This window comes from Aythya marila, assembly GCF_965140915.1.
Source record: "Aythya marila genome assembly, chromosome: 2".
Taxonomy (NCBI): Eukaryota; Metazoa; Chordata; class Aves; order Anseriformes; family Anatidae; genus Aythya; species Aythya marila.
Window position 1 is genome coordinate 30,363,351 of NC_139043.1, and position 25,856 is coordinate 30,389,206.

Here is a 25,856-nt window from a genome sequence, read left to right on the forward strand (position 1 = left end):
GTATAATCTCATAATCTGTTTGATTTTAACCAGAGATGTCTATAAGAAATGTCATATATTCTTCAACTGTTAAGAAAAAACAAGAAACGTTACACAACCTCATATAACTATAAGAATCAACTGTAGGTCAGTCTTCAGGCTAAATTAAATTAAAACTATGTAGACACGTGATTATTTTCACTTTTAATCTCAAAAGGAGTACAAGGTGATGTACAGTATACGTACTATTATATTTATGACCCGATTTTCAGAAGTACTGAACATCGTACACAAGGCAGATAGCCAGACCACCCAAAACTCAGGCTTGGAATTTTTTTCTTTAACCTTAGAGTGTTGTAATTTCCCTTATTCATGTATCACTAGGATTTTTCCATAGTCATATATAGTGTGGTTTGTAAACATACTTATCTAGAATGTATATTCTCATATTGCAGTTATTATTCACTAGTTATTAATATTTTGTATTGCCTGATATTTTCTATTGCCTAACAATATAATACAGTGTTTACATTATACCTCTAGGTATCTTAGCTTCCCTATTCCTTTATCCCTTGTGGAAATCACCTTTTTTTTTTTTTTTTTTTTTTTAATCAGTCTCCTCTTTGCTGTCTTACTTTGTTGAGACAGAGATGAAAAATAAATAAAAGCTGCCAATACAACACAATATATATTTCCATTAGTTGACCTTTATGCTCTGCAAGAAAAAAAAAGTTTCATTTTTTAAAACTCTTTCTGATTACTATACCTCTGATTTTCCTTACAACATTTGGTTGGGCTACTTCTCCATATTTAAACTTTATTATCATTCCTTAGTTAAAATAACATGGAAGTTCTGGCATCTCTCTACTTACACCCACTGTGTAACATGCACTTTCCCTTTTTAATGAAATCTTTGCAAATGTTACTTTCATATACATCTACCAGAAACATACATATGAAACATACATACATACCATCCCATATAGTTTTAGGAACCATATTAACGTGTCCCTACAGTAATATGACTAAAAATCAGAAAAATATACAACAGAACTATACAATAACAGTGCCAGCATTTGCAAAATTATACAGTGTAGAAAAAGCAGCTTTATGGAAAACCTAACTTGAAAGTTGGTTTCAAAATGGGCAATTTCTATTTTCTATTCACTAAAATTTGTAGTGCTTCCATTAATTCAGGATTCATGTAGTCTTCTATAGGTTTATCATTATGGCATAGACTTATAACACATCAGAATAAATAAAATTACCGAACTATCCAGGTATCCATTTCCATCTGTATCATATAATCGAAACATAACTAAAAGGAAATAAAAAGAAAAGAGAAGGAAACTCGATTAGAAAATATAACAACAATATTATTTCATTAAAAAAAAAGGACAAACTGAGTTTCACAGGACAAGCATTAACATTTTCCTTAGTGAACATAGTAACTGTAGATCCACCAAACATTTTGTACTGTATGAGGTTCACTCAGTGACTCCCCAGCCATAGTGCCTCCAATAAGACATATTAGCAGGAGAGGACATTTACAGATTGTCTAAATAATCCCTCCATTTGTTAATCTGATCTGTGAATGTGATTCTGGTTCCTCCCAGAGATGATCTGTATTTCTGGGGAGTACCACCAAAAGGCCCTTCTCTCTTATGTCACCCAAAACAAGAAAACACACAATTGGTCAAGCAAATGTTGATAAACATGCTTAAGTTACAATGCTATTCCATTCTCTTGGTTGCAGTCATCACTACTTAATATTGCTTTATAAATGCTTTTTGACATATGCTAAACGAAATAGAATATTATCTGAAGTATCTATGCAGTCAAACCCAACAATAAACACTCCTCGCAGACTGTCGATATGAATCCTACCTGCTCTATCAACTTGAAAATATCTTTCCAATATGCTGGAGAGCTGCCCAGACAAGAATAGCTGCATTTTGGTGACATACAGAAAGAATATATACCTTCAAGTTTCTATCATTACTTGATTCCAGCCACAAGAGTGGGTATATCCATTAATATCAAAACATTTCAAAGCAGTTTATTCAGATGATCATATACAGCATTAGATTGCAAAGCAAAGAAATTTGAACATTTGGTAGAAATATTTTTAAAAGCCTTAAGATGAAGGCCAGAAGCCTAGGCATACCTCACTCTGTCCCTACTGTCTGGGACATACTTAGTCAGAGCTCTAAATTCCCCATTCCCTTCAAAAGTCCTTCAAAAGTGCTAATTTCTTTTTCCCTCTAGAAGATCTACTTTCTAAGAAGGAAGAAGAGAGCTGAAACCACCTTAAAAGGGTGGTTTCGGGACACTTTAATGCCTCAACTCATAGCAAAACCCAAGCAATCTACTTTACAAACCATCTTATTAGATGTCTCAGAAAACCTAACATCTGGGCTGTTCAACTGTGAACAATAACACCACAATGGATCCCCTCAGAGAATCACAGAATGGTTGAGGTTGGAAGGGATCTCTGAAGATCATCTAGTCCAACCCCATTGCTGAGCAGGATCACCCAGAGTACATTGTGTGTGGGATGGCATCCAGGTGGGTTTTGAATATCTCCAGAGAAGGAGACTCCACAGCCTCTCTGGGCAGCCTGTGCCAGTGCTTTGTCATCCTCACAGTAAAGAGGTGCCCCCTCGTATTCAGCTGGAACTTCCTGCCCTTTGGTTTGTGCCCATCCTGTCGCTGGGCACAACTGAAAAGAGACTGGCTCCATCCTCTTGACACCCTCCCTTAAGATATTTGTACAGATTGATGAGGTCTCCCCTCAGTTTTCTCTTTTCCAGGTTAAGCAGGCCCAGTTCTCTCAGCCTGTCCTCATATGACAGGTGCTCCAGACCTTTAATCAGCTTTGTAGCCCTCCTCTGGACCAGCTCCATTAGCTCCATGTCCCTCTTGTACTGGGAAGCCCAGAACTGGACACAATACTCCAGGTGTGGCCTCACCAGGGCTGAGTAGAGGGGCAGGATCACCTCCCTTGACACGCTGGCAACACCCTTCCAAACCTTTCTATGGATCAAGTTTGAAGGTTGAGCCATAGATCACGGAGTTACTTAACAATATATATGCACCTTGATCTGTCTGCTATATGACCTTAAAAAAAGAACTTTAATTCTTCCGATGTTTCTCTGTTATGGAGGTTTGGGATATATTCAAGCTATCCATAGTTTAAGAATAGATATGTTGGCTGTGTAAACAGGTGGGATTCATAGTACTGAAAACCTCCAGGAATACACTGCAAATATCTGCTGAAATACTGGTAAATCTATTAAAATCTATAGATGATATACATTCAAAGTCTAAACACAGTTTTCTTGTGGTGCACTTTATTCTAAAGAGTCATCTAGTTTGTATCCGATTTTATTTGAAAGCACCAATTCTATGTTCTGCTTGCCCTGCATCTAGGTTCCAAACACTCAGGTAAGACTCAGAGGCTTTCCATTTGTTGTCAACAGAAAAATTCATGATTTGAGATTAGTATTAATGTTAGCATACTGATTTATATTTTACTTTGCAGCCACAGGGCCTAGTACTATAAAATTATTTAAGATAAAGTGTAAAATTATACCATTAATTTATAAGGAACATTGAGCAAAAAATCAATAGGGAATTCTGCATACATATTCTGCATTATAATCCAAAATTTATGCACTAAGAAGTTATAATACATGGTATGTTTCAACTCTGGATGACAAAGTAGAAAATCAACTTATGTAATAACCATATTCTTAATAGCATGTAGTAAATCCATACAATCTTGAATATATTTAATCTGTAAATACAATACATTTATTAGACCAGACTCTAGCTCCTAAATCATACAGACCATTCACAGTCTTTTGCCTGTGCAGTTCCTATTGGGGGAAATCCATGGCACATCCCCTACCCTAGACTCTCAGTTCTCTCCCCCTCTTCTCATTGTACCAGTTCCTGGCACCAGGGGAGGCAACTGCCCTCCATTTCATGTACTACTGTGCACACAGACCTCTTTAGAGCTCTGATAGGTCTTGCACAGCTTGCTACCAAGAAACAGTTACTACTGTTAGTTGAATTTAGCCCTAGTATCTTGTAATTTTTGTTTTAAATGCAAACTGGTACATATATTCAAATATTCTAGCAATATGATACCAAACTTCTATTATCAAGTTCAGGACTGGCTCCTTGCAATTTCTGCTGAGTCAAAGGTGTCAGTGATCTCACAGTACTAAGTTGTCATTGTGAGCTAACCACAGGTAGCAGAAAATCATGATACTTCAAAAACGTGGTTATGTAACCCTGTAATGAATTTCTCATTCCAGCAGACAGAGCCTACTGTTTGCATTTTCTATCATACTTAATACTGTCTCTCTACAGTATCAGAGTCTGATCCCACAGTTTTAACAGACAGACCAGTTTTGTGTATCAAAGTATATTTGGTCTCAGAAAGGACTAATATGATTGGATTGATTAATTATTTATCTATCCAGAAAACTGGCTTCTAAAAATCTATAATGCAAAAACATGTAGTTGTTTTTTGTTCTTTTCTCTGATTTGCAAATCAAACTCTTATTTTCTGAGCAGGTGGTTTTGAACAGGTGGAGGTGTTTTGCATTAATGAATCAGGTCCCTAGTTAAGCAGTCAAGTTATTTCTAACTTTCAGAATCAAATATTCATTCCCAACAGCGGTGCAGACTTAGATATATTTTACTTTCTTGTATGTATTCACTAATTATGGATCCCATGGCACGTATAAGCAACTATTCTTTGCCTGAATTAGCTCATTTTCTACATATTATTCATGACTTCTAAAGCCCTCTAAGCATTCTTAGTATATTTCATTTGTTTTTGACAGCTCTGATGCTAGAGTCAACAGACAATAGCATAGAAAGAAATATTTGAAAGGATTATTTTAACTGTGGATTGTTTTATCTTCATGGGTGCTATATAGAATTTGGTTAGAATCTCAAATTAATACTCTTAGCAAGAACAGAAGCTCATTTCTGCAATAATGGTCCCCTAGAACTGTATTTTTATAAGGAAGATATTTAAAACTAAGTCTTAAACTCAGAAAATTTAAAATCAGAATTTTGATTGCTTTCTTTCTTTACAATAAAATAAATAAATATATAAAAAAAGAAGAGAGGAAGAACATACATTCTAGCTTGTCTTCAGGTCTTCCTCTTTCTAGCAGTGACAGATAACAAACAATATCTTTCAGCTGGATCACATCTGGTAAATTTAAGTTGGCAGGAGTAGGAGGCCGGGATGTCGAGGTACCTTTGTTAAGTCTCAGACCTGGAAATTAAATACAGACTGTTACTTTTCATATATGATGTAAACAGAGTACAAAGCAGAACTTGTATGTAGATGTACATGCAACCTTATCTTATATGAAACTCAGATTATTTCTTAATTTAAATCAAAATGTGAAGTTTAAACGATTCACATTCATAGTTTATCCAGCAAAGGCAGAATGATAGTGAGGTTTATTTTTTAAAATGATAGTGAGGTTTATTTTTTAAAATACTACACAAAGCCAACTATTATAAAAATAAATCAACTACGGGAATGGCATCACTGTTTTTACATTTGTGTTGATCTGAGATCACTTGACTACAAAATAATTTTGGTAAATATTTTTATTCTACTGTATTATATGTTAATTTAAGTATTAAAACAATACCTGCCCAATTCTGCATCCCATTCCTTACATTTGTAGAAGTTTCATTTAACTTACAGATTGTTACCAGATAAAGATATTTTAGTGATAAATGTGTAATCTTCCCCCCAAAAAGAGTTAGTTGTGTGCCAGAGCAACTTAAATTTACAATGTCGAAGACTTGATCACAGAATATTATGAAAACAAACACAGAATTTAAATAATAGTCATAATAATCATTCAAATGTGATCAAGAACAGTTCCAGTTTACCAACTGGAATACAAGTTTCAACATTGTCAATACTTTTGTTTAAAGAGAGCATTAACATGATTGGTCCTGAGAATATTGCTAGAATCTGCAGAACTAATAATAAATACAGAAAAATAGAGGAAAAGCAGGACTACATAAAGAAAGTTTTCATTAAAGAAAGTTTTTTTCATTGCAAATAATGAAATTTTCTTTACAAGTCTGTCACAGTTCCCATAGACCTCAGTGATGCTAAAGACAAATCTTTACAAAGGGATCAACTGTTTCTTAAATATTTTTCGTCATTAATTCAGAACAGTGTTATGTACATAACCTGTACATGGCCTGCATGCATAATTTCTCTCAAGCATTTGTCTTGGACAAGTGAATTACTGTATACGATGGAAATTGAATTAATTTTCTTTTTTATTTTCTATTTTCATCTGGAAAGTATTTACAATCTAGACATTTTGAAAGGTCTACTGAGGTATGTATGCTAAGATATTTTTCATTATATAAGTGCAAACTGGCATGCAGAAAAAATATCTTCAAGTTCATGTCCATGGCAGCAGGAAGACAATAAAGACTCAAAGTAAATATTTAAATAACTAAAGAGATTTAATATGGCAATGTTCTACTAGAGGAGCTTGTATGTCAGTAAGTGCACCTAAAATTAAGACAGTATAAAACATTAATCAATTACGATGCTAGCTTTAATCAAACAGTTTACACAGATAGTTCATGTTCTATTCTTATTTGAATCCTATGCACAGAATAAAAGTTATTATAAAGCTGGGACCCACTCATCTTGAGAAAAAAAGAAAAGTCTTGCATTTCAATGAAATCTAAATGAAAATGGCATACAAATTTTAAAGCAACTTTTAGCTTATCATCAGCTGCAAGGTACATGTCAAAGTATTAGTTAATAATCAAGAGGTGGGAGAGAGGGGTGGAAGCAATACTGATTTACAGTTCTGCTGCCTACCTGGCATCTGTTTCCATCGTTCTTCAGATACCTTAACTGAAAATACAATTTATAAACAGACATGAGTAGACTGAGAGACACTAAGAATGTTCACATACCAGATAGATTTATGAACTCTGCTTCTCTAGCTCTTGTATACCTTTCAATTTTCCAGGAAAATATCAAATGTTTCTGACATTTTTTTTTCCCAGTATAGTCATTTTTTTCACTGCTGGTAACATTTTAAGTTTGCTAGATACTCTAAAATTAAGGTTTCTATATTTTTTTTTATTTGCACATGATAATGTACAGATGTTTACTTTTTTTTTTTTCCTTTTAAATGCTACATATTATAAAGATGTAGCATCTAGTTTAAAACTCAGGCAACTGAACTGCAATATGAACAGCATGTTTTCATGCACTACTACTACTACTAATAATAATAATGATAATTCTTGCTTGAGATGAACTTAACTATCTCTCCAAACATGCTTTGCATATAGCAATTTATCAAATAGTCCTTCAGGTATTGCACTAAATGCATATGTAAGACTAAAGACTAAACTGAAGATGAAAATGAAGTACAAAATAAGTGAAGGAGAAAAAGGTTAGGAGTTACTACAGTAAGAAACCTAGCATACAGTTTTAACAATAACAATAGAATTCACTTTTTTTTTTTTTTTTTTTAAGCTACACATTAGAATCAAAATTTGTCAGAGAGAATTATAACAAAAGCAAAGAAAGCTGAGCATGGCATCTACCAGGCAGAATTTAGCAATAAATCTGACAATGACCTACAAACAGCTGTTATCATTTCTATATATAAAGTGTGAAAGCTTCAAAAACACAACACCAAAAAGACAACTTTTTGCAAGTGCTCAGGACAACATGTGTAAAAACACAGCATAATAAATATGCACCAGTAAATGTCAGCTGCAATTGGAGTTAGCAGGAAAAGTGTTAAATTGGCAGCTGGTACAGTATGTTTATAGCTGATGATTCTCATTGATGAAAACAATGAATATTTCAATGAAAGATTAAAAATAATGACAGTGGAAATTGTGTGCCTGATACATTATAGGCAGCAGAATCTGTGTAGCAGAAAAAATACAATACTGATAATGTCTGACATATGAGATAGCTCCTGCAGTACAATAACAATGCATTTAGACATGTCCTTAGAGATTCTGTGACAAAGTATCTTAATGGTTAAAGAACTGAATTGTTGGTGTGACTTGCTCAAACCTATGTTATTATTTGAGCTGTAATGAGCAACAGAAGGTTTTGAATCCTCCAAACAACTGATTACACAATAGCCTACCAAGCCTACTGCTCTACATGTGGAACTAGTCCAAAATAACAAAATAACAAAAGCATGGGAAGTTGGAAATACACAGGCTTCACAGCAGGTATTTTTGTATGGAAATGTGTCCACAGCAGTTCTGACTAGAAAGCATAAAGATATATGATGTATTCAATTCAAATGAAAAGAAGAACCATTCCCCCGATGTGGTAAGCAAGTTTAGCTAGAAGAAAAAAAAAAAAAATTAAAAAAAAAAATCATGCACACAATATAATACAATAAAGTGATAAGGCCAGATTCAATTGGCAATACCTGAAAGCCTATAATTAATACTGCACACTGAAGCAACTATGGAAATCTAGAGCTTGGTATCTGCAGCACATAACATTTTAGCTAGTAGTACTTGTACCAAATTCACAACTTCTAGATGAACTGAAATTTGAAGACACCTAATCTTCATATGAAGAATTCAGGCAACTAAGAACCCATGAAACCATTTGGTAAAGTGTTTTAAATGCTTGATTAGCCCAGCTGCTCAGAAGATGAAATTTAGTTTTAAGTTAGCCTAACTTCTACTTTTAGTTAGGGTTTTGATAGAGTTCCCAAATTCGTAGAGTGCCAAACCTAAGATTTCAAGACAGAATGGTGATCTTAAATTTCTTCACTACATTTTTGTTAAAAGTTTTAAAAAATTTTAGAAGTTGGTAGGTTTTAAACACTATTTTGCCTGAAAATATTTTATCATGTTGTCCTCTGCTGTTTAATAACAATGTTATTTAGTGTGAAAATTTCAGTCTTACATTGCATAGAACAAATACTGCTAACAGTTACAGGACATTTAAAATACTATTAGCTGGTAAGTATTTAAGATTACTAAGAGCAGCAAAAAGCAGACAGTTAAGCAGCAGTAACTGGGTACAGCACCAGCAGAAGCATCCTGCATGAGGCTGTGAATGTTTCTAAGTGTTTATACAGCAAAGTAGTCAGCAATACTATGTAACCATAGCAATCTGATTAGCATTAATGTGACAAAGACTGTCCACTTGGTGTCTCAGCTGCATCATCAATGTGAATTAAAAAGATAAAACCATTTAATATCTGTTTTTCTTCACGATATTCCTTATTCATGACTTAGTTTCTGCAATTTCATAAATATCAGAACAAAGAAGTACAAATAGTTTAGAATTCTACATATTTATGACTATTAGAAGGTGAAGAGCAGCAGCACAGAACTTGCAATTCTTACATTTGATTACTTACCTCCAGAAAGTAGCTGGGGTTTGTTTTTTATTAAGGGGCTGCAGTGAGAGATTTTGTTGCTAAATGATGTAAAAAGATGCTCAATGAAATCATCAGGTAGCTCTGCCTCCAGAAAAGTCTTCATGAACAGTTTGAATCCCTCTAAATCAATTGTCTAGAGGAGGAAAAAAGTAATTGAATTGATAATTTTTCAACAGCTTTCATATTAACACATCAGATAATACTGTTAGTAAAAACTTTAGACTATCCTTGAAAATACTGATTCCTGAAGATATAGCCTGGCATACTTACTCATGAGAGTGACTGATTTTTGAATTATTACTTTGAAAACTCACAATATTGTTTCAATAGCCCAGAGTATGGTGTAAAATAATCCAGAATAAACTCAGAACACTTCTATAAGGACCGCAAAACTAAGTTCTGTGCTGACTTGTTTCTTAATCACAATATGGCTTAAAAGCACACACAAAACTGCAAACAAAGGCACCTAGGGAGCTATGGAGATGTATCTGCTAAGACTTCTCTTTTATCGTAATTAAGCAGACAATAAGCAGGGGATTTCTAAATGCCAAATTCAGGCAATTGAAGGCTACCTGTTTTTTCTCGGTGGCAACAACTCTTTCTGCTATTTGTCAAAGATGAACTGATAATCTAAATAGGTTCTAACATTCAAATGAGTGCTTAGACTGTACAACTTGGGGGGGAGGGAGGCAGAGTTGTCAGTTTGAAGCATTTGTAATTTAGTTTAATTTATTTTTTTGGCATCAAGGTAGGACCTGATTAATGAACCTTCATTTATGATTTCTCTCTGGAAAGACAGTGTTTCCTGTTTTAAATATTAAAATGAATTTTAGATTCATTATGATCCCATTTTACCCTGCTGATATAGAACCACTAAAAATGAAGATGTGAAATGTCAAGAGATCTTAAGCCAATTTCACTTTTATCTCTGAAATAACTGACACAACTGCACACTTATCAATGATACTATTCAGTTACATACGTGATTTTAATAGAACAGCTTATCACTTGTTGATCTGTAAACTATATAGCACTGCTGCCTTTCTAGCTCGAGCAGGACAGTAACTTTTCTAATAGTTAACAGAGAAAGCCACATTACACCACAACATCAACTTGGAGAAAACTTCCCATGTTTGGGGAAGACTCATTCATCCATGAGAAAAATAATTCAACTCCTTTAGTGCAGCCCAGCGAATGCAGCATTAGGAGGGAAAAGACTACGAAGGCTTGAAGCCATACAAGGGAAAAGAAAAGGGAAACTAAATCCTCAGTGCCGTCAGTGCCTTCAGAACCTGAGTCATAGTATAAATTATATTTAAGTCATTGTAAAAATTATTTCAATGCTTTGGAGCAATGATTTTTCTCTCTCTCTCCCCCCATTCCCCTCCCCATTTTTTATGAGATGCAGAAATTTTATGTCCACATCAAATAAGGCATTTCTCATTAAGGCCAATACCTAACTGCTAATGGCTAATATTTTAAACATATATCACTCCCCTTATAGGGACTAACACAGATTGAAAATTTTGACTGATCTTGTGCAAGTTGTTATTATTAGGAATGCAAACTTAGTGAGCATCTATGCTGAGCTAAAACAGAACACCTGTGACAAAGAAAGTGAGTGACACCAATAGAACTCCTACAGATTGAACACAAAAATAGCAGGGACTGAAAAAATTACCTCCACAAGGCTTACGCTGGGTATAAAATGCAAATAATCAACTTGGATACAGAGTAACTACCTTTCTCTCATCATCATAGAGTTTCAGTCATTGTCTTCTTATTTGGCAAACCATACATTCTTTCAGTCATGCTATAAACTTTCTTTTTTATTCTCAATAATAAAAAACAAAACAATATTCTCCTCAGTGTATGTAATCAATAAAATCACAATGTACTGGCATCCAAGTAAACTGGTCACGAGTTCATAGCATATAAATGTATTTTTAACTCTATAAGTATAACAAATACATTAATCAACTGACTTTAACAACCTGAGATTTTTTTTTTTTTTTTTAAGTTTCTCATCAATGATGTGTTTGTTAGCTATTTCATTACATTTCATATACAGGGGAGTAATCAAGTGAAAAGAGAAACAGAAAAACAAATTACAATCCAATTTAAGTTAAGGCTTATGTATGGATATATAAAATATCCAAGTTACATAAGGCTTTTTAATTATTATTTTCCTTGTGTATATGTCTGCTAAAAATACTCCTTTATAGCCATCTTAGATTTTTGAACTGCTGCCTCAGTGTACTGGGTCTGGCTGGGATGTTAACTTTCCCTGTAGCAGCCCATACAGTGCTGTGCTCTGCACTTTTAGCTAGAACAGCAGTGGTATCACACCAGTGTTGTGTCTGCTGCTGAGCAGTACTGGCACAGCATCAGGACTCTCTCTAACCCTCCTAAGGAGTGGGCAAAAAAGTGAGAAAAGAAACATCAGCAGGGCAGCTGACCTAAACCAACCAAAGGGATATTCCATACCATATGATGTCACACTCAGCAATAAAAGATGGAAAAAGGAAGAAGAGGGGAGGGGTGTGCTCTCATTGTGAAAATGTAGGTCCTCCTCCCGAACACCGGCTACGTGCGTTGAAGCTCTGTTTAAAGGACGTGGTCAAGCATCGCTCATTTGTGGGAAGTAGAGAGTAATTCTTTCCTCTGAACTTCCACATAGCCTTTTTTTGTTTTGTCCCTTTCCCCCTTTCCTTTTTTTTTTTTTTCCCCTTTAGTTAAATTGTTTAGTTAATAATAATCTTTCAATAATATTTTTTTTCCTTTAATTAAATTATCCTTATCTCAATCCACGAATTGTTCCTTACATTACTTCTTCCTCTCCTCATCTAAGGAGGGAGAGTGAGAGAGTGGTTGTGGTGTTTAGCCGCCTAGCACAGTAAGACCACCACGCTCAGTAATACTGGTTCACCGAGCTGATTGCAATAACTAAATCTATAATGCTACATTTTCCTATTTATATGCTCAGAACTGTGTTTGGTTAGAGATTTGGGTTAAAAAATAAGGTTAAAATTATGTGTTTTTTTCTTCCTGAAGACTTTCTCAAAGATGTTCAAAGTTCTCATTATTTTCTAAAGATGGTCAGATCATCTTTTATCTCAGCACCCCCAAATCAAATATTCCTAACATAATTTCTGGCCAGAAAGACAACAGATATCATGACTTGGTTGCCATGCCCACTTAATATATTTGACACCCTGACTGCCACTGATTACAGTGGCTAGCAAAGGAGGAAATAATGTGTTTGTTCTGTAACACTCTTTTACACTTAGATTTCTTCAGCTGAAAGTGCTTTATCCTTTGCTCTCATATCCTCTGTGATCTGTGAACCCCTAATGAAGTAGCAACATGCATACAACAAATCAGATAACCCAAAAGTTTTCAAATGAAGATGAAAGTTGTCTGGAAACTAGTAAATGACTTGGATACACGTGAGAAATGCTTTTAATTGTCCAAAATGGAGATAGAAATACACATGCTGTAACAAATAAATGCAACAGTCCTTTTATGAACAGATCCCTGTGATTAGGTTCTTGTCTATATAAAAAACACAAAATCCTTGATTTTAATACTCCATAGCTGAGTAATATTTTCAAGAGGATCTAATATGCTTAGTGCAGATTATCGTAATAGGAACTGAGCTCTAATGGACTGTAGTGATTTTTGAAGGTTTGCTTTTCTATCTACAGTAAAGAGCAGAATGGCACTGGACTGTAACAGATCTAGCAGTAGTTTTGATTATACATCTAGTTCACAAATGAGAAAGAGGAGAGTTTCCAAAAAAGGCACACTTCAAATTATTTTCATTGCTTTCTCTATTATCTCTCTCCATTGTAATAAACATAACACTTTATACAGCAGCAGAAAAAAATAAATAATTCCTTAAAAGAAATCCCACGAAGACCACAGTAGAAGACTCATGTTACAGGTGTTAGAGCTCTATGGTACTATTTTTAGTATTGAGTATGGGTCATTTAGAATAGAACACTTAACGATGGGAAATGTTTGCTGAATCTCAGCCCAATTTTCACAGAAAAGAGGAATAACACAAAATACTATGAACATCTTTCTGTTCTGCAATCATAGGCAGTTTTCTTTTTTCCTCTTAGAATTTTAATGGTTCAAAACATGAAGATGCTTCAGTAATGAAATAGCCTCTCTCTACTTACTAGCATAACCTCTATCCACCCTCCCCCACTAACAATGCTTTTCAAAGGAACCACACAACGCTTTGGGAACCAAACAGTAAAAAATAAAAATAAATAAATAAATAAATAAAAAGTCAAGATGACATTAATTTTCCACACTGACATGCATCACACTCACTCAGCTATGCAAACATCTTCTTTTTAAATCTCAATGTCATACCAGAATTTCTCAGATGAAAAGTTCAATATATTTTAGGATGACTTGAAAATAATTTGTTGCAGTTAATGAATTCATAAGCATTAAATAAGCAGTTCCTACCAATACTATCAGAACAATATATAAGCTATAATCGTGGATGTTGTTTTCTTAAGTATGCATGCTAATTGCTTAATTCTCAACAGTTGCTTGGCTTTCAGAAGCTCCAGCTGAATTTAAATGAACCTGTGAAAGAAGGATTTTGCATTTTGAAAAGCATTTTCCATGATGTTTCCTAAATGAGAGGATAAGAGTGTTCTAGGATATACCAAATTGACTATGATTAACTTGACACATGAATTAATGAATACCATTTCATAGGAGACTATGAGGGGTTTGGGAGATTATGGTCACAATTTTAGGGATATCAAGAAAATTTTCAGTGTAACAGGGTTTAATATAAGGTTAATATAAGGACATGGTCAAAGCAGCCAATAATTAGAGGAACATGAAAGAACTTCCTAATCATTTTGGTCTACATCTTCTGAGAAAGAAAAAACAAAAACAAAAACAAACAAACAACAACAACAAAAAAAAAACACCCACAAACTGTGCTGTTTTAGTTTTGACGCAAATAATAAATGGGTGCCAACTACATTGTCAATAGGTCACAGAAAAGTAGGTGTTTTTATATTGTTTATATGTAACTGGAATCCTATTCTATATCTTAAATAACTCATTTGAGAAATATACTGGAGCTCTATTTCTTATATCTCAAAATTATAAAAAAAAAAAAGTCACAAAATAAAGCTTTATAGATGTTTATAATCTTCTAGAACACTATAATGTCTTACAATGCTTGTATAATGAAACTTCATTTAGTTCTGAAACTTTTTGATATAAGTCCAGAAAATTATACATTCAAAAGCACTATCAAGGTTCAACTCACTTAAACACTATTTTCCACATAAAAATATCACTATATAATATTGTAATGATATTAGAAGTACTCAATTATTAAAATATCAATACTTATTAAACATTGACTTTAATATTAGTGATATTAAAATAATATTACTATACTTAGAAGTAACTTTTATGTTCATAATTTCCCAGTTATACATTTTATCCAGTGTTTCCAGTTGCCAAAAATTCAAAAACAAAGCATGTATCTAACCTAAAGAGAAGAAAAGGAGAAAGGATGGAAGGCAGAAGTAAAACTGTACACTTTACACTTACATTTGTAAATCTTTATAGCAAATAAATGTGTCAAAGATTAATCACTTTTAGCTTTTCTGGAAGCAAACATTAAACTGGACTCACTATGACTCAGTGTAGAGGAAAGCTAAAAATAAGCATCTTGTTTATGTGACAAATTGTCAGATATAACCATAACATTTAATTAACTATCCACAAAATTTCAAAATTGATTTCAGCTTCAAATTGACAACAAGAATTTGATCCATAGGTATTGTTTTTCTGTAAGCTTTCCCCACAAATGTATTTGTGCTATACATTGAAAAAAGAAGAAATAAAGCAAAGTTTATAATGAGTTCTAAATGATTGACTGACTGCTGAAAGAAATTACCTGGATTTGTCTCACTGCATGTGACTATGTATCATGACAAATTTACAGAGAAAGGCATCCAAAGGTGCCTTTCACACCTTTATTAACTGTGCCCATTCATTAACATACTGTGATGAGGTATGACTTCACAGCACTGTGCATACCCATTCATTTTTGTAACTATAAAACCAAGCAGATAATTATAGTCTAATAAGAACAAGATGGGTCAGTTCAGAAAAGGAACTAAAATGCTTAAAGTTGGATTTTGGTATTATATTGATGTCCTTAGTCATATTAAGATCTGGAAGGCCTAGCTCAAGTGCTAATAGTGCTCTACTTTATATATATATATATTGCTAATAAAGCACTAATACTTGATAAACTCTTTAGGTTTTTACCTATAACTTCCACAAACCTGTTTCTGAATGTGAACAAAAATGTTTCAATCTTCACTGGATTGAAAAAACTCACCCTTTACCTTACGTTTAAGACAAATAAATTAATCTGTGTTGTTGGGTCTTGCTATACATGTTCACAAAAAATGTCTAAGAAAAGGGATGGTGCACCAAGTGTGGTGAAGATCACTATTCCATTTTGAAAGGACAGGGAAAGTGACAATATTCCCACCTTTGAGAGAAAAAAATTCTGGTAGATACTCCCAAAGAGTGGGATACCACGGCTGAATTCCCTTCTTTGCCTGGGGAAGTTCAAACTCCTATCTCTTTCACTAGAGAGTACCAAACCTTAATAAAAGATCTGAGAATTCATGGAGAAAAACAAACAAACAAACAAACAAACAAACAAAACAGGTATGTCTATTCCAACAAATTGTTAAATATTTACTTGTACATTTGTTACAGAACAAATTACTATAAGAGTTCTTTGAATGAGGAGGTAATCCGAACATGTTTAAGAAATCAGGCTGGTCAGAGAGATGTATGAAAAAAGACACCAAAATCTTTCAGATATTCCAGACACATAGAAGAATGTAAGGTAATTGGGTAGATTTTATACAGAATGGCTTTTCTTTTTCTAGAAAATGACTTTATTTTTTTTTTTTTAATTGCTATACAAGAGTCGGGTGATAACTTTACTCAGAGTGGAAGTATTCCATTTTGGATCTAAGTGTACAAATAAAAGAAACAGAACTATTTTGTGTATTATTATATATATAATAAAATATTCATCATATAAACATGCATATTGTGTTATTTATGAAACAAGCAGTGAGCAATATTTGCAGATTGCTCAGAAAGGTCATTCTGCACCTTTGGGATAGGGCTTCTCAGATGCAGCATATGTTTTACAACTAAATTTTTGTCAAATCTGTGTTAGTCCAAAACACTTATTATTTTTGTTTTGTTTTTCTTTGTCTTGCTTATGTTAATGTATGAATAGATTACATACAAAAAAGTTCTATCAGAGCAAATAACTATTATTTTCACAGAATCACAGAACTGTAGGGGTTGGAAGGGACCTCGAAATACCATTGGGTCCAACCCCCCTGCCAAAGCAGGTTCCTCAGAGCAGGCTGCCCAGGTAGGCGTCCAGACAGGCCTTGAATATCTCCAGAGAAGGAGACTCCACAACGTCCCTAGGCAGCCTGTTCCAATGCTCCGTCACCCTCACCGTGAAGAAGTTATTTCGCATGTCAGAGCGGAACTTCCTGTGCTCTAACTTCACAGAATCACAGAATTTCTAGGTTGGAAGAGACCTCAAGATCATCGAGTCCAACCTCTGACCTAACGCTAGCAGTCCCCACTAAACCATATCCCTAACTTGCAGCCATTGCCCCTTGTCCTATCCCCACAAACCACTGCGAAGAGTTTGGCTACATCCTTCTGTCTCCCACCCCTCAGATATTTATATATTGAGGAGATCCCCTCTCAGTCTTCTCTTCTCCAGGCTGAACAGACCCAGGTCTCTCAGCCTTTCTTCATAGGGAAGATGCTCCAGGCCCTGTATCATCTTTGTGGCCCTCCACTGGAGTCTTTCCAGGAGATCCCTGTCTCTTTTGTACTGGGGAGCCCAGAACAGGACACAGTACTCCAGGTGAGGCCTGACCAGGGCAGAGTAGAGGGGGAGGATCACCTCCCTTGACCTGCTGGCCTTTTAATCCTTTTAATGCATGCCAGCATCCCATTAGCCCTATTAAATGAAGAGGGCTAATGGGATCTTATGCTTAAGAATAACAGTTTTTATAGAGCTGATATAAAATAGACTAATGTGTCCAGACAACGTGAAAATATTGCTGTTACGATATCTAACTAAGCAAATATGGATAGATTTGCCCAGATCTTTGGTTTTAACAGAGTGTTTTGGTTTTTTTTTTTGAGAACCCAAACTCGATCAATGTGTTGGGGTGGAAATTTTTCTGAAGTTTATGGCATCTTTCATTTTACAGGTAAGCTACAAACACAAACAATTAAGATTTGCTCTGCCAACTCCCATTGCTTTGAAGAAAATTCCTCTCCTCAAATAGCCCTTTAAGAACCAGGATAAAACAGAAACAAAAATTTTCCTCATAACAATGTTCTTGGAATAAGACAATATAAGACAGTTACTTAAGGAAAACAGTTACAACATTCTATAGATACTGGAAAATATAATACAAAATTAAAACAACACTAGCTATATGCATGTACAAAGCAGCAGCTACAAAAGGTAATACCATACAATGACTATTTTGTCTAATCTGGAGAGAGTGATGATCCCATTTGTGGACTAACTACAGTATGTGGGGAGGTTACCTCTAAGCCAGGCAGGCACAAGGGGAGTGGCGTGGAAACAGTGGTGACTACCAATCCTTCTACCAATTTGTTAACACCTCTGTTCCCACCATCATTTTTTCTGCTCCTTATTTCCTTCATTCTCACAGCAGCCAAGGAGGCACAACTGGGTAAGTGAGTGTGGGGCTGGGGTAATGCTGGAAACGAGCTACAAACTCTGTGTTTGGACTCAAGAGATGTCAACCGCATTTAAAGGCAACCTAGTTATATGGAATCATCTGAATTCAGTGGAAAAACTGAGGTAAGATCCAAAGGAAAGCGCTTCCACAGAATCTCAGAATCTTACTGAGGAAATGTGCCTCTGGGAAATATTCTATTTCCCTCTTACCCAGCTGCTAAAAGCTACTGGAAAACTCCCTAATGGCTTTGACCAAATGTTCTGAGCTGTTCTCCTATCTTTCCACCACAATATTTTTAAAAAGCCTACTCCGGAGAAAATTCTTTACCCTGGCCTTTTACTTTCCTTCCCCACCTCTGGATTGTGATCATTAATGTGTCCTGTTTCAACATACCACAGGAAATCCTATGACAGAATAGAAAGAACATATTAAAAAAAAAAAAAAAAAAGACAATCATTTAACTAGAAAAAAATGTTACTAAGGAATCTTGACTGCAGAGTCGAAAGTTACTCAGAGATTAAAGCCTTGGCAACTAGTAAGAAAAATAAATTACAGTTTTCAGGAAAAACAGGATTTCCTTTCCTATAAATCCTTTCAAGAGGATTTATAGTATGAGACTTATCAATATGACCAAATAATGATAGTTCTGTAAAGAAACAAATACAAAAATATTACAATGAATTTTGGATTTTTATAGGTATTAAAAATCCCTCTTTATTTTCAGTTAAAATGTGCAATTTTATTTTTCTGTTACTGCACAGAATACTTCAAAACTGACCATAAAAACTGACCATTATTTTCTATAGTGCTATCATAATTATAAAAAAATTTATTTGCAGATACACCATGTTTTTCACAGATATGTGAAGTTTTTTACCTCATTAATGCCTTTAAAGAATGCATATATAATACTTCACTTTCTACTCTACATCCATGGCATAAAGCAGAGCTCTTACTTCCCACTCTTCGGTTTCCGTTTCCCAGTATACATGGGACTCCAAGAAAAAAGATATTGAGGACAGTCTAAGCTTAACAGGCTTAGGCAGGAAATGCCTGCTGTGAGTATTTGGCTTCATCCTTTCTCCTGTTGAAGTAAAAGTGTGCAATTCTGTGATTTGTTCTTCTGTATTTCCAATGGTACATAGAAATGTAAGATAAAGAAAGATGCATGTGTTCATTTTGTGAAGGTTTATGCATTTACATGTATGTTCTGTGCCAATATACACAAAACTCTCCATGCTATAGATATCATATCTCACTATATCCTGACACTCAGAATACATAAAAAATGGTTTCTCAGTGAAAAATAGGATATACACAAGTAAAGCAGATTTTGCATTCTTTATAAAGAATACTATTCAGATATTTTAAATATGGTATGAAATTGTTGAACTCCTACTATATTAAACATTTGAAGAGAACAAATTTAATCAGAGAAAAATGACTGCTTTTGACTCAAGATGTACCCTGAAGAAAAACTGCAAAAGGAGGCATCTAACTGCCTCCTGTATTTTCATAGCTGGTGTACAAGTAGCAGCCAGCTTTACTGGCTGACAAACAGAAGGAAGGAAGAGAAGATGTATCACTCCACTTGTTTTATAAATCCTTATAAGATGCAAAGAAGAAATTTACTAATACTCATTTGACAAAAGAGTTGTCACTGTGGATGGGCCAGGGGGTGGGGGCTAGAACAGCAACTTCTTTTATTCCTCCTTACCACACAGGCCACGTAAATGGGAACAAGGCATGTTCTAGTGTTTGGAAATATTTTCAGAGAATTTCTGGGTAGAGATATCACATTCTCTTTGGCCTTTTTGTTCTTATAAAATTGTAAAAGATAATGCAACATAGGCCACTATTTTCGTCATCCTGAAAATAAAATGAAAAAAAAAAATGTGAAAGGAAAACAAGCTACAGGTATGTAAGAAACTCGGGTGGCTATTGTTTGCCATTAATGGAGTATATTTGGTGAAGTTTTTGGCTGCAGTAAGAGCTCTGCATAACCTGAATGTGGTATGTAGTGGTGACTGAGCACCATTGAGCGGCATAGTGTTGGGGTCTGGGTGGCATGGACAGGAGGAAAATGAATGTGCTGACTGGGGGCAGCACTGGATGAGAGGCATACCCAGCAGATAAGACATCCTGCCCCGCAACAAAGAGCCACCAATGAAGAAACATAACATATATGTTAAGAACTGATTGGACTGTAGCTGATGAAACAAAGATTGACCCAGGGAAAGTCTCGAGCAAGGTCCGTCCTTGGAGGCACCCAGGTTGAGCTGATATAGGGGTACCATTAAATTTTTGCTGCTGTAAATAAGAGTCGACTCTGTGAGTGAATTCCAGATGCCTGGGGAGACCCATACTGCTAGTGGAGATAATGGAATCCCCTAACAAAATAAATCATTCTTTCCAGCAGACTCCCGTGAAATATGGCTTTTACTAATTAAAGAGAACATTTCAGAGAATATGGAAATAGAGAATTTGGAAATGTAATTTTCAACTAAGTACTTTTTAAATTATGTTGCCACATCTCCAAATAGTGCCAAAAATGTTATCAGCTTTAATCTATGGACCATAATATCTCTGGGTTATTTTTGTTTGTGCATGGGTCCTCTTAATTATTATTTCTTTTTACACAATTTATATGGACTCAGTATCTGAAAAATGAACTGTTGACAAAAGAGAAGATGTAACAGGGCCTTCAGTCTCACATAATGCTATGACAACTGCAAAGTTCCATTGGTGTTAGTGCATTAGCAACAATTATATAACAAGTTGTGAAAAGCGCTACTGGTAAATGTCCAAGAATTGAAGATTCATTGATTCTGACAATGCTTTGTAATGAAATGTGACTTTGGCCAAAATATTGTTTGGGGGCGTAGGGGAGAAGGAGGAAGCAGAGACTATCAGAGAGGGATAACAATCTAGAAAACAAATCAAAGGAGAACACATAAGATTTTGTTGTTTAAAAATGTATTGCTAATGTTCATTATAATGAGAAATTTAAATTAAATTTGGAATTCTTTATGGAACCTGCCTTTGTACATTGGGGGTAAAGTTGGTTCAAATGAAAACCCTTAACATCTACTGATTTAAGCATTTGATTTAATACATTTTTGACCTAACTGTATTATAACAATTCTGGAAACCAAATGAAATGATTTCTTAGATAAAACATCATATAAATGGTCATCTACTGGCATGAATGCTTACAGTTAAGAAAATAAATAAATCACATGCTTCCATAACCAGCTCCTACCAATATTCTATATGGTCAAATAATGTTTGGATAACATCAATACTACAGACATATATAACTGCCAAAAATCTTCCCTTTATGTCTCCTACCAAAAATAATTACTCTGCAACATTTGAGAATAACTAGCATGTCTCTTCCAATAAATAAACTCTACAAAGTATCTTAAGAGAAATTTTGAAGACTCAATTTAATATAATAACATTTTTTTCAGCATAGCCTTTTACCACACGCTCACGCTATTAAAATAAGTCGATGTTAATTATTCAGATAAATCTAGAACCAACCACTGCAGTTTCATCCTAGTCTTATATCCAACTACGAAAAAAAAAATATATATATAACGACCTTAACACCAGCAGGTTTTTTTTTTTATCAAATTATTATAAATGTACTTAAGTATGTATGTTCATATGTGCTACACACAAACTAACATATTATATATATATAATTATATATAGTTACTATATATGCTAGACAAAGCCTTTTTTAAAAATTTTAATTTTAGAAAAAGTGCTAAGGCAGAAACATTTAGAATGATCCTGTAGCAGATTAGCAGCCAGGGTCCATTTAACATGTACTATCAATAAAGAATGTTCAAAGAAACATATATTAGATACTTAAAGTAAAGAGTAGATAATCTGCATACTGCCCAAGCAGAACTGGACTATTGAAAATTGAAATTATTATAGAATTTAGGAAAAATGGTGTAGAAAGTATGCTTCAGAATAAAACACCAAGTCCCTGAAAAATAGTAAGTTACAACAAAGTCCAGGTTTAACCAAAAAATTTATCTTCTGGTGAAGATACTCCAAAAACCTACTGATAGACTAATGTGGCTGAAAATGTAAGTTTCATAAAAGGGCTAAAGTTCATAATAATATTTTTCTAAAAGCATTTTGTATCAATAGCATTCTCATTAATTTTAAAAGGAATGAATACCCTGTTAATTGTAAACTTTTATGGGTGCTATTTCAGCTACTTATATTAAAAATATATTTTTGCTACAACACTTTTAGAAAGAAAAATAATTTATGAACATGCCATGTGAACAGTCACTGTTTTACTGTATAAAAACTGACAAACTTTCATAACTGTTACAATTTATAATTTTATTTTTTTTAATTGAGATTTAGTGTAATCTGAGCCTGAATAACTTGAATTTTTCACTTCAAATAGTCACTGGTACCAATGCAAGAAAATTTAAAATGTCCTATTCTAGTTGGCAAGAGTTTTCATCCACATAGCACTGAGTAAATTTACAGCCTTTAGGAAAACAGAGATGTGTTAGCTGAACTACATTTGTGTTTATTCTCACTAAAATTTAAAAGAATAGAAATAAATAAATTACCACCATCACCTACTGAATTATATATACTCACAGACTAATACTAGCAACATTACATGTACTTCACAAGAGAACCCCAAGTCATTTCCATTAATTGACTAATTTTTGCAGTATGTTATGATTAAGAGTATTTTTCTATATTTTGTTTATCTCTGCAGTTTCATAAACAGTACCTAGATGGCCCCATGCACATGAATCCATTTTAATTGTAGTCATCATCATAAAACAAACCAACAAACAAAACAAAACAAAAAATTTGTACCTCAGAATGAAAACCATTAAAAAAAAGTCATAATCAAATAGCCTGGGTAAAGCACTTTAACCAGTCTTTCCTAATTCAGCCTGGGTAAACCTATAATAATAAACTATATTTAGAGATATAAGTCAGAAATTAGAGAGTCTGGACATTCTCTGTAATTTCTAGATAATATCTTTTATAGGAAAATAAAATAGATCAGTTGTGTGTCTGACCAGGTAACGTAAGCACACGTATTTACAAGCATCATATGTGCTTACCAACAAATAAGCATCCATTTGGTAGCTTCAGAATTTTTACTGTCATAAATGAAGCACAGAATTTCTAGGTTTTTCATTTATTTATTTATTTATTTTAAAGAAAGCTTTTTTTTGTCTGTTTTTTTTTTTTTTTTTTTTTTTTTTTTCCCCTCTTCCTTTTCTTCAGTGTTGTCTGTTTGGCAAAGAGTCCAAATACCTCTCCACTGCTATTTCTTTGATAATATTAATATATACATACATGTATAGTGATTCACTGAGAGCACAGCCCAACAAGTAGAGACAAGTAAAATGTGTATTTAAGTTACAAGTAGTTTATTCCTAAAGCATTCTGACAAGAGCAATTCTGAAATATTTACTAACTCTTGACAATGCTAAGGCTGGCTAACTTTCTAAATAGTCATCTAAGAGATTTTAAACATATCTACAACAACAACAACAAAGAAGTCTGAAAGAAAATAAATAAGTAAATAAAAAATAAGGGCAACCTGCAACACTGATTGGAAACTTCAAGCACTGGAACGTTAACCTAATTTTCTTCATGTTCAGTTTAAATGATTTGAATCCAATAGCCAACAAATGAGGATATGTTTCTAGAAATCCATGTCACAAAACGAATTTGAAATCACATCCACCTTTCATTATTATCATCTCATTGTATTTGTAACAGACTAGAGAATGAGCCTTGCTTCCTGTCTCTTAGAAAGCAATTATGTTCATAGCCTATAAAATACTTAATTGTTAAAATGATTTCAGAGTGTTTGTTATATGCAGTGGGAAAGTTAAATTGTTCTTTCTTTTGCCCATTGATGCATTGATTAGCCTATATGGTTTCTTTCCAAAAAGATACTCCATGTAAACATGGGTATCCATTAAGATCTGATAAATACTGATTAGAGCTAGAACCACTTCTACTTCCTCAAGGATATCTTCTCTATAAACATTTATTTTTTTTCCATAAATGTATAATACCATTTATAGAGTTTAGACTTCTATATTGCATTCCATAGGACTGCACCACTGGCATATTGCACAGATGATGACTTTACATTAATTGTTGTGAATGCTAGCTGTATCTACTAAATCTTTATAAATATAGTGTAACTCTTATCGGGATAAAACTACTGTGGAAAATCTTGGATACAGTATTAACAAAATGTATTTTCCTTCGTTGTTGTTGTTGTTGTTTTCTCATATTTTATTACAATTAAAAATAGAGCAAAAATACTTTGCTATTTAATCTCATCCTAGCAGTTAAATATTATGAAACCTATCCCTGATGACTAATAGAATAGTTGCAAATCCTAATTATGAATAAACATCACACCATTGCATGCATACTTAAGCTGAAATGCATCAATTTTAAACATTCATTAATAGCAATATAAAAATTCACTAAAAAAAGTATCCTTTCTGAAGGAATTTATTTCTGTGCTTACTTCAATTTATCAAGAGAATAATTTAGATGATATTTCAATTGCTATTAAAAAAATGAGGACAGCAATGTTTCATACTTTATAACTCCATACCATAATTGGCACCATACTATACACTTTTCATGCTGTTAGAGTAGCTGAAATGTTGTCAGAGTAGTCTGTCACTCTTCAAATAAAATGTTTAAAATAAAACAGACATCAGTGTAACCCTCCATATTTTTTTCATTTGCTTTCCTTTAAAAATGGTGTAGTTTCAAGAATAATATTCCTTGAAATAGAATGATCTCTTTTAGTATCAAGACAGCTTAAAATTTCCTATTAACTTTTCCCTGAATAGTGATACCCTACTAAACAAACAACAACAACAAACTCTTTATTTTAAACCATTTTGAAACAGCATCCCTCAGAATTGCAAAATAGACTTGAGTTAGCCATTTAAAAACTAATGAGAATTAAAATAGATACCATGTAAATGAAAGCAGTATGAGGCTCCTAAAGCTTAACATAGAGTATTGCACAATACAAAAACAAACAAACAAACAAAACAAACAAATAAATAAATAATAATAATAATTTAAAAAAAAAAAACAAAAACAAAAACAAAAAACAAAAAACAGGAGGACAAGAACAAAAATGTCTGGAGCTTATGTCAGAGAGGGGAAGTTTCAAACGAGAACTAAGATGTCAAGGAGGGAAAGATGAATTCATGACCACAAACTGAAGAAAGAAGAGAAAAGGAAGAACAGTAAAGATCATTAAAAATGTTCAGAACTGAACAGTTTTGCAACAGAAACTGACTATCTGAAACATTTAACACCTCAGTGCCCTCAACACTTTCCACAGAAAGCAGGCTCACAGCCAGGCTGCCAGCATTTCCATCTGGCACGCTTCCCAGCTCTCTAGGTATCCAGGAAGCTATTTCCCTAGAAATTCTGCTCAGAAACCCAGAAGAATGCTGAGCACCCAGTGTCTGCATGAAAGAGTTTTCTGCTGGTGATACTCACAAGTTAAGAACTTTTTCTC

The 25,856-nt window shown here is 33.9% G+C and overlaps 1 protein-coding gene across 1 annotated transcript in view; it reads right to left on the reverse strand.

Annotated features, from left to right (window-relative positions):
- DGKB (diacylglycerol kinase beta) overlaps positions 1–25,856 on the reverse strand; it is a 358,914-nt gene that overhangs the window by 260,353 nt on the left and 72,705 nt on the right. Inside the window, exons 4-6 of the mRNA XM_082754883.1 lie at positions 9,420–9,573; positions 5,141–5,281; positions 1,248–1,297 (exon numbers count right to left, since the gene is read on the reverse strand). Of these exons, the coding sequence (XP_082611009.1) occupies positions 1,248–1,297; positions 5,141–5,281; positions 9,420–9,573 (345 nt within the window). The remainder of the gene's footprint in view (positions 1–1,247; positions 1,298–5,140; positions 5,282–9,419; positions 9,574–25,856) is intronic.